This window comes from Dinoponera quadriceps, unplaced genomic scaffold, assembly GCF_001313825.1.
Source record: "Dinoponera quadriceps isolate SergipeBrazil2010 unplaced genomic scaffold, ASM131382v1 scaffold367, whole genome shotgun sequence".
In the NCBI taxonomy this organism is placed as follows: domain Eukaryota; kingdom Metazoa; phylum Arthropoda; class Insecta; order Hymenoptera; family Formicidae; genus Dinoponera; species Dinoponera quadriceps.
The window spans coordinates 2,299,885-2,309,425 of record NW_014554712.1 but is presented as its reverse complement, the minus strand read 5'-3'; the positions used below and the strand labels follow the sequence as shown (position 1 = coordinate 2,309,425).

Genomic DNA, 9,541 nt, shown 5'->3' with positions numbered 1-9,541 from the left:
CTCTTTTCCCTGTAAGCACGTAATATTCCTCGAATATTATATGAATATTATTAAATATTAAAATAACATTCCTATAATATTGTAAGAATATAATGTGATATTAAATAATGTTACTAGAATATTATTAGAACATTACGTCTAATATTCTCAGAATATGTCCGGAATACCACTTGATATTAAACAATATTACACGCTTACGCTTTTTTATATCTGCGAGACAGAGCCGTCCGCCGGACGCAGGCGCGTCGTCCTCGCCGTCGCTACCCTTGCACGGAACACGCTGTCATTGCCGAAGTGCCTCGGCGAAGTAAGGCCCGCGTTCAGGACTGACACTTGCCGGAGGCACGCTGACGCCGACGGTGGTGGACTGCGGTGGCGAGCTATCGATTATCCGTTAATTTATTCATGCCGCGACGAGTGGTGGACGACTACAACGCCGCACTGGCCGGTCGATTCGGACTTCGCCGTGGCGGCTAGCCGCCGCGTTACGCGCCTCGCTATAGTCGGCTGAAGAGCCTCGCTCCTAGTTGTCGTCGTCCTCGTCGTCCTCGGACCCACTCGCATGACCGCCATCGGCCGCGTCCCTCATGTCGGACGTCGAGGAGGATTCGGCCGAGAAACGGCTGAAAATCGTGCTCGTGGGTGACTCCAGCGCCGGCAAAGTGAGTTGAGAAAGAGTCAGTGTCGCGTTCGTCTTCGCAATCGAAGGCGCGCGCGAGAAAGAGCGTGCTTCGAGGTGGTTGATCCCGTCCGCCCTCATGAGCAGCCGAAACGACGGCACCTGTCCGTCCGGCGCGTCGCCGTTTAAATTTGTTTGGCGATCGCCATGGCGAAAACGGTGTATAGCTGTCGAGGGTTCCTCAACAGGTGACGGCGAACCTGCTACTTCTCGGAGGGGCTGCTCTCGATAAGTAGTCTCTCCTTCCCTCTTCTTATCCTCTTTTCCTTCTTTTCGTAATTAGCGTGCAGGCGAGAAGGTCGATAGGAACTATGCGTCTGACTTTCCTCTTCTTACTTCTTTTACGGTAATGAGACGGTCAACGATATGACTTTGTTTAATAATTATGTTTAACAATTAGGATTCTTTTCTCTTTCTTTCTTTTTCATTTTCATCTGATAACGCGACCACCGCGACAATGCGACGCGCGCGCTGTGGATTAACGATGAATGTGACACGCGCGGACCTGGATCGATGAGGACGACTTCGATTCGCCGACGCGAAGAAACTTTCAGTAACACGCGGCTTTCGCTTTTGCGGTTACTCCGTATCATCTCGAGCCAGCGAGTTACCAATAGTCGTGCGCGCGACACAATAACGTCGATAAAAGGCGCGGACGCGAATTCCCTAATCGATGTTTGTCGAGCATTAACGAAACATGTAGGTCGAGCATGAATTTATTAACCTTTCAAGCTATTTTCCTTTCATACACGTTTTCGTATTCGCCGTGCGACAGAGCGAGGTCGCGACGACGACGATGCAGCTCGACGTCGTATCGAACGTCGCTCCGAGTTGAATTTAATCTCAGGAATCGCCTGAGAGAAAGAGAGAGAGAGAGAGAAATCCAAATTTCAATTTTATTCTCGGTGATTTCCCTCCCTAAAGTGTGAAACGCGATTATCGTCCGTCGCGAAGCGTTAATTGATGCATCGGAGTGAGCGTCGCGTTGGAGCGAGCAGATAAAGAGCACGATTGAACGTCGAGCGGGTCGATACACCCGGCGCGTTTGAGACACGCGATGAGCAAAAAGTTTTCTGAAATCGCGTCGTTGCAATTTTCTCGTCTGTTCGTTCGGGGATTACCGAATGACGGGCGGGTATCGTTATTACCCGACATGATCCTGCCGTGATGACCCGTTATTCACCGGTCGCAATACCTGTCATTCTTGATAATTGAAATTCAAGGATCCTTCCTTAGACCAGCATCGTCCAGAAGTTTTGCAACAACGACTTTGCCCGTCAGTACGTCCCCACCGCCGGCATCGACTTCTTCCTCAAGAACCTGAGCATCGGTTGCTACAAGAATGTCAATCTGCATCTGTGGGACGTCGGCGGGCTCGCTCTGCACGGCAACATGCTGGACAAATATGTCTTCGGGGCGCACGTAAGGACAGGCTTACTCACAGCCGCGCGAAGTATCGCTGCCCCAAGGACGAAAAAATTCGTTTAGATGGATTCACGCGTGTTTGGTTAAGATTTGCCAGGTTTACTTTTCACCGTGAAGAAGAAAAGGCGAAAAATCCGCGGAAAATAGGGAATATCAGTTTTTCTCCGAGCCTTTAAAACTGTAAACTTTCGGCAATTCACCAATGCACGATTGCGTTTTCCCCTCGAATCAGATTATCCTTCTGGTGTACGACGTCACCAACAGCTCAAGTTTCGAAATCTTGGAGGAATGGCTCGGTCAGATCAGGAATTTCATCGACACTTACGAGGAACCGCCTCTAATAGCGGTGGTGGGTAACAAGTGCGACATGGAGCATCAGAGGACGGTCAAACGCGATAGGTCACATCGATTCGCCGCGGAGAACGGATTCCCGTATCACGATATGTCCGCGAGAACCGGAGAATCGGTAATCTTATCCTCCCTCCTTTAAAAACCTTGCGCGCAAAGAAAAAGATTTCTTTGGATTTAGTATAGTATTTGCTTGATTCGAATTTGTCTAATATAAATGACGTAATGTAATGTCAAATATTTTGTTTGAACAAAAATATTATTTCATTAAAATAAGCTATGTTTGTCAGAAAAAAATAGTATTATTTAGAAGAAATAATATCAATGTTACAATTTCTTACTCGACACAATATAAATGCAATATATAACATTCGTTGTACATAACAATTATATTATTGAGTGAGAAATTGTAACGTTTTTGCAGGATACGAGAAGCTACAAGAGACATTTGTATTATTTTTAGGTATCGCTGTGCATCGCGAGTCTGGCGGCGCAGGTCTTGGGTGTCCGACTGACGAGAACGGATCAAGACTTCCACAAACCCATCATCATCGCCGAGATCGGAGACACGGTGGACATGACCGCGATGCAGAGAGTCGTCAAAAGGATCCCCAACAAGAAACATCATCCGATCGCCTTCAATCCCCATTTTCCATCGTCGAAGTCCGCGGTGTGCGCGTTGCAATGAGAGAGCTCGTCGTGCACCAGATTCTTCTCGCGTAAATCTCGTCGACGGAAGCAATCGAGGTCTGAGAGGGATGTGACAATATAGTCGTTGAACTGAGCAAGACACAGTTAATCTCAGCGCAGGTCGAAAGAATTGACCTCTCGTTTTCGGCAGTCGGAAACGATTATTGCTTTCGGTAATACGAGTGATTTCGTCTGCTTCTGTTGGCCGTGTGCGGCGTGTGTAAACAAAGAATTATCATCTCGTTTTAATACGTAAATATTAGTTATTCCACCCGGAAAAAATGATTATATATAATTATATAAAATCATATATACATATACACAACACACACACACACACACATCTATCTATTATCTACGTAGCGCGGGGCCAATGAATGAACACGCTCGGAGAATTTCTAGCGTATAGATTTAAAAACAGATTTATTAATCGCGTCTCGCTAGTATGCGGCAATAATTACAACGTAGGTTTATATAACAACATTAAAAATACTTTTACATTGTGATAATAATTATATAATAATAATAATAATAATAATAATAGAGTATAATGCAAAACATGTGTATATATATATATATATATATATATTACAAATTCACAGAAGAGAATTCAAAATTGCTAAGGGAAGAGTAGTTAAATATTATAATTTATAAAAAGTATGTTCGTCGAAAAACCGAAGAAACGTAACTGGGCGCTCGATCTCGAGAGAAAATCCAAATATGAAACTACTTAAATAAGTCAGACAGCATATATTTCTGAAAGACTTCTTAGAAATATCTGAAAGATGTCTAAAAAAAAAAAAAAAAACAGATGTCTTTTAGACATCTTTAAGACATTTTTGAAATTTCTGTTGTTTGAGAGCTTTTTATAACGTATATTAATTCTCTCTCTCATTTTATCTCTAATAGGAGATAAACAAAGATATTTTCCAATAAATACCCGATACGCGAGGATACTTTCGAAATAAAATTTTATTCAACCAGCATCAATCGTGCAAAATCTTCGATTCAAGCATGCCGATGCAAGCGACCAAATTTCTTTATCTCATCATATGTACAATTTTTTTATGTTATATTTGTCGAAAATTCATCTAATTGGCATAATAACCGCAATGATCTGCTTATGGCACAATTCTCCGTTTATACTACAATTGCAGATAATGCGTTAATACGCACGAATAAATACGATTGATACGCAAAAAAACAATTGGAGAACTTATCACCACACTCGTCTTTCCAACGAACGTACCGATAAAACTTGGCTCTACAGATCACGTATCTCGCGGCGACCATATTTCGAGGATCAGAAGACGTAATGCGAAAAATTGGAAGAGTAATATGTGCGTGCACGATTTGCGCAATTCGAGCTTCGCGTAGTTCATAAATACATATATGTACGTTATCGCAACGATAATGATCGGTCATCGTTGGATAATAGCAGTTCTGACAAGTTTCGCCGATAAATGATTTTTGCTCTCGCTACGTTGCAACAAAATCATATCGATCGTCTAATGTATTTATTAATAGATCGCTATCTACTCCCCCCCCCCCTCCCGTATAGCTAAACCACGCGGATCAAACTATCTATTCGAGACTCTTCATGCCAAGAAGGAGGAATCGTCACCGATATATATAGTTCCTGGCCATATTATTAGACGCAGCTTAATTTTTTATAATTCATTGACTTCTAAAGACCAGCTTTATATAATACGATTCGTCTATCGATCGAATTATGTTGAGGAATCATGATTCTACAAAAGGTATTTTTTATGACGTTATTTCACTCGGCTGTTACAATTATTATGGGTAAAACGAATGATTTAACACCTTAGAAGGTAAAAGCTGATTGACACCGAAATTATTCTAATCGAATAAACATAGTAGCTTTCCTTCCCCTCCTAGCCTGTGTTCTATTAAAATATCAAAGTACGTCTGATAATATGGCCGGGGACTGTATACAGACACTCTCGTGAGGACGAAAACCGTCTCTCCGAAACCCTTCCCGAAGAACCGACGAGCCCTAAATCGGGCATATACATTATTATTATCTGTGTTCTATCTGACAATATAACTGACAATTACAGTCGTTCTCATCAAGACAAATAAGTTTCACTAATTTACGGACGGTGCGGTCAGTGTGATTTGATTACTTCCTTATCAAATTGCAGGTTATCACATATTCTGTACAACGATTATCAAGATGTAAAATTACGAGTTCGAAATTCTTACATTTCACTGATTATCCACGCCATATATATTTTTTATTTGTTCGTTCGTTCCTTCGTTTTTCTCTTTTAATTATTTAATCGCTACGAGTCTCTCTCTCGAGTGTCCATCTCCCTTCCTCAAATATCGCGCGCCTCGATATACAATTCTCAGTCTCCGGCTATACCAGGAATAGAAACGGCGACGAATATTCTCGTAGCCTACTTATTCAAAGGTGACACACCTACGGGTGTCTCCTACTATAAGTCAGGCTTCGTGAGGGGTCTCCTCGGCCATGCGTTCTTCTCCAGAAGCTTCTCCTTGGTCTCCCACAACTGGTTGAGCTTCTCGTTCAACGGCGCGGCGTACGTCTCGAGCCACTCATGTATCGTGTAGTTGTCGTAGATGTCCTCCATTGCAGTGCACATGTCCTTCCTGATGTACATAATCTCCATCTTGAACCTGTCCAGGTCGGTGACCGCGCGCTCCACGTAGCTGGGACTGGCGAACGAGTACTTGACGTTGTACGGCTTCAGCCACCCTTTGTAGGTGTTGTCTTGCTCCATCTTGGCGATTTCCTGCGTCAGCGAGTAGAGACGCAGGACAGCGGTGTAGATCGACACACCGTGGTAGCTGCACTTGGTCCAGCCGTACTGCGGCTCCGGTATGCTCAGCGAGATGATCCCGTCGCATTGCAGCGCCTCGGACAAATGATGGGGCAATTCCACGGGGAAGTTGCCCGGCGCCGGGGCCTGCAGTATAGCCAGGTTGACCGCGAGAGAGGGTAGGCCGACCGGTAGGAGCTCGCAGAGCACGCTGAAGTGATCGTACCGTTGCCAGCCGGTCAGCATGACACCCTTGAATGTGATCTGACCGGAGTACTTCTGAATAATCTCCAGCCAGCGCTGATGATTCTCTATATGGTACGAGATATCCGTGTAATATCTGTCCGGGAAGGTGGCACCCTTGAACGCCGTGGCGACCCAGACCTGCTTCCAAACGGCGGCGTAACTCTCCCACAGCTGATCGGTCAGCGTGGTGCCGGGGTCGGTGGTGTACTTCCAAACGACCGGCTCCACCATCGAGTGCAGACCCTTGTCGATGATCTCTTGCGGCGAGATCTCGCGGAACTCGTCGTCCCACATCAGCACCGTCAGCTCCGGGTACTTCTCCTTTATGTACCTGACCACGGTGGACACGTGCTCCAGGAACAGCTGTCGCTTACCCCACTGTTTCTTAGCCATTACGTCCAGACACCTCGAGCACTCCCCGATCTGATAGACCTCGTCCGCGCCTATGTGCAGGTACTTCGACGTCGGATGAGCTGACACAACTTGGTCGATCATCTCATGTATCAACGGGAGCGTCCGGTTGTACATGGGACACAACACTTGCGGGTAATGCGGCACCTCTCTGAAGTCCCTGTACTTGTTCAGCTTGAGAACAAATTCCATGTGACCAAAGGTCTGTATCAGTGGTATCACAATCAGCTCGTTCTTCTTGGCTGTACTCTGAATCTGCGCGATATCCTTCCTGGTGTAAGCGTTGCCAGCGTGGACATCCTCGATGCTGTCCGTGAAGGGGAACATGTCCTCGTACTCGATGAGCACACCGGTGGCCCCTAGCTTTCGCAGCAAGGGAAATAGGTAGTTGTAGTAACTGATCTTTGGCGGGGCACCCTTCAGGTCTAAATGGACGATCTTGTGACCCTTGAACAGCGGAGTACCGTCTGCAAACAATTTGTCGTGAGTAAAGTCATTAAACATTCTATCCCTACCGTTTCTCAGGTTTCCCACGAACTGTCCGTCCAGCTGCTGCCTCCTGGCGATGCTCTGAGGACTGTCCGTGTCACCCGGGGCGTATGAATCCTCCGATCTTTGCCGGCCACCAATTTTCCCCGATATTTCATCGATCTCGTTACTCAATATGTGGTATATCACGATCAGCAGGATGAAGCTGACCGTCACGATGGCCATCAGCGAGGCACGTCCACGTAGACGCGTCATGACGTCGTCGTCGTTCGCGTCTACGGCCTCCCGGAAAGACGGATCGTGCGTTTATCGCACTGGGACCTTCATCATTCGCTCGATCTTGACGCGAGTGAAAAACAGCAAGAGAGCGAGAAAGATAGAGAGAAACACACAGAGAGAGAGAGAGAGAGAGAGGGGGGGGGAGATAGAGATTTGCCGAAAAACTGGTAGACGAAGACGTGATTATCGGCGAGAGACGCGAGGAACGCGTTTGACAGCGTTCCTCGTGAAGTCGTGAATCTCCATCCGCATTCCCGCGTCGCAGAAAGGCTTCGTCCGTTCGCCTCGATGCCGTTTTATCGACGTCGCGGCTGCACCGACGCGCTCTTTCTCTCGTTTTCTCTTCCGCACGAGACGCGAAGCGAGAAACTGACTTGGCCGAGACGCGATTGGCGCCGGATCGAGTTCTTATTGAGCACTAACGTCGTCGATTAGCAGTGGTCGTTTTCGCGAGAACGGAGCAAAGAGAGAGAGAGGAAGATAGAGTCGGGCTTGCTCGGACCGCACGTTCGCGAGCAGGCCGACAGGCGTGGAGCAGTCGCGCGTTCTGTCGGCGGCGCCGAGAGGCAGAGAGGAGAGATGCTTTCTCTCCCGTCTACGCGCGCGGATACGCGTTCGCCGATCCGTGCAATGCGCCTCCCGCGAGGCGCGATAATTATCGATTCCCTCGATGCACCGGTCTGCTGCGAGCGATCCGTTCGAATGTTCTCCGAGAGATAAAAATAAGCGACCGCGCAGCTGCACGGTGGTGCATCGTGTGGCATCGCACGAACGCATTGTCGTGATAATACGTGCGATGAAATCTTCAATGGGCGAGTGAGGGCCCGATGACTCTCTGTTTACGTCACGATGTGCAACGTGCGATGATGTGGATGCATAATTGATATTATTTAGAAACGAGAAATATCCCGGGGAATAAATTATTATATATGATTATATATAATTATCTAAAATCGTATATAAATTTTGCTCATATATGTGGTTACATATATGATCATATATACGATCGTCTATACGAGAAAAAAAAATTATGTTACGTGCATTTAATTAAATGTAGGTATCGTGTGCTGTCAGAAGCACAAATAAGCATTTACTTCGATATGTATTTGCATATAATTTATAAACAACAGTTTATTTTTTCGTTGTGGACATATATGATTTTATACAGTCGTATGAGCAAATTTCATATATGATCTTTTCTTCTCTGGATTACTCTTTCGAGCTTGAACTAACGTATGTGAAATTGTAGAGAAGAAAGGAGTGAGGAGTAGAGTGAGAAAGAAGCATCGTTCACATTAGAGCATTTAGTATTATCTTGTTCTGATGAAATACGAAAATAAAATGCCACAAACGATGTCTTATTGTGTCATTCAAACAACCGTTTAAATGATAAAATAAACTATCTATGTTAAATACACCTATTCTGCATTTTCACATAGGAAGGGAGATAATTATATAATTACAGGTTTAGAGAGAGAGAGAGAGAGAGAGAGGGTGGGGAGATATATAAACCGGTTTGAAAGAAATAACTGCAAGGAGCATAATTTACAATTGCATCATGCGCCAATAACTTGTTACATTTTTTAAATAAAAGCCCGACTAACTTACCGTTAAGTTGCACTACGACTTCAAATCTTCGATGAAGTAATGGTAAAGCCTTCAATCTATTTCGGTACGGAGCGAACATAGCATAGAGATATAAGAATAGAGGAAACAAGCCTGTAAGTGGAAGTGATAGAGGCAAAGAGAGAGATGGATGCCGAGTGTCCTATCTGTCTCTTTCTAGTCACGCGCTGGAATTGGCTGCCGCGCCAACGACGATATAGCTATACATTTTTCTCCATCCAATTCAAAGAAACTGTCATTGCTAAAATGATCACTGCAAATATATGCTGTTTTCACTTCAAAATACAAAGGTAGTTGAAGTATATTCAACCATTTATGCCTTATATCTACATCCTTCGGTAGCCTACAACATTTACATATTTTTTTAAATGTAGGAAAAAATAACATATAATTATTTGAGGTTACGTATTTGTACTTTCTTACGAGTGAAAANCATGTGCACGCATATTTACAAAACGAAATTTTAGTCTGCTTTCTCCCCTCCTGACGTCGCGTGGTCGTCTTGGCGGCTCATTGTAACAACCAATCACAGCGCTCA

At 45.0% G+C, this 9,541-nt stretch overlaps 2 protein-coding genes across 3 annotated transcripts; one reads left to right on the top strand and one right to left on the bottom strand.

Moving 5' to 3' along the window:
- The first annotated feature begins 31 nt into the window (after positions 1-31).
- LOC106741052 (ras-related protein Rab-28-like) lies at positions 32-3,473 on the top strand. Its single transcript, XM_014612628.1, has 4 exons — positions 32-662; positions 1,916-2,101; positions 2,337-2,570; positions 2,916-3,473. Exons 1-4 carry the CDS (start codon positions 588-590, stop codon positions 3,138-3,140), a joined length of 720 nt encoding a protein of 239 aa, XP_014468114.1. The 5' UTR covers positions 32-587; the 3' UTR covers positions 3,141-3,473.
- Positions 3,474-3,789: 316 nt separating this feature from the next.
- On the bottom strand, positions 3,790-9,081 carry LOC106741050 (hexosaminidase D). 2 transcript variants are annotated; one of them, XM_014612621.1, is made up of 2 exons: positions 8,986-9,081; positions 3,790-7,437 (listed from the first exon to the last, which is right to left on the bottom strand). In XM_014612621.1, exon 2 carries the CDS (start codon positions 7,351-7,353, stop codon positions 5,608-5,610), a length of 1,746 nt encoding a protein of 581 aa, XP_014468107.1. In that variant the 5' UTR covers positions 7,354-7,437; positions 8,986-9,081; the 3' UTR covers positions 3,790-5,607. The 2 variants fall into 2 exon arrangements, with proteins under 2 accessions (XP_014468107.1, XP_014468109.1); XM_014612623.1 differs by lacking the exon at positions 8,986-9,081 and having other exon boundaries at positions 3,790-7,076; positions 7,125-8,305.
- Between the last annotated feature and the right edge of the window lie 460 nt (positions 9,082-9,541).

Coding starts and splice junctions, on each gene's coding strand:
- LOC106741050 (XM_014612621.1), bottom strand. CDS start 7,353: ATGACGCGTCTACGTGGACGTGCCTCGCTGATGGCCATCGTGACGGTC.
- LOC106741052 (XM_014612628.1), top strand. CDS start 588: ATGTCGGACGTCGAGGAGGATTCGGCCGAGAAACGGCTGAAAATCGTG. Junction 663..1,915: donor GTGACTCCAGCGCCGGCAAA/GTGAGTTGAGAA, acceptor ATCCTTCCTTAG/ACCAGCATCGTCCAGAAGTT. Junction 2,571..2,915: donor CCGCGAGAACCGGAGAATCG/GTAATCTTATCC, acceptor TATTATTTTTAG/GTATCGCTGTGCATCGCGAG.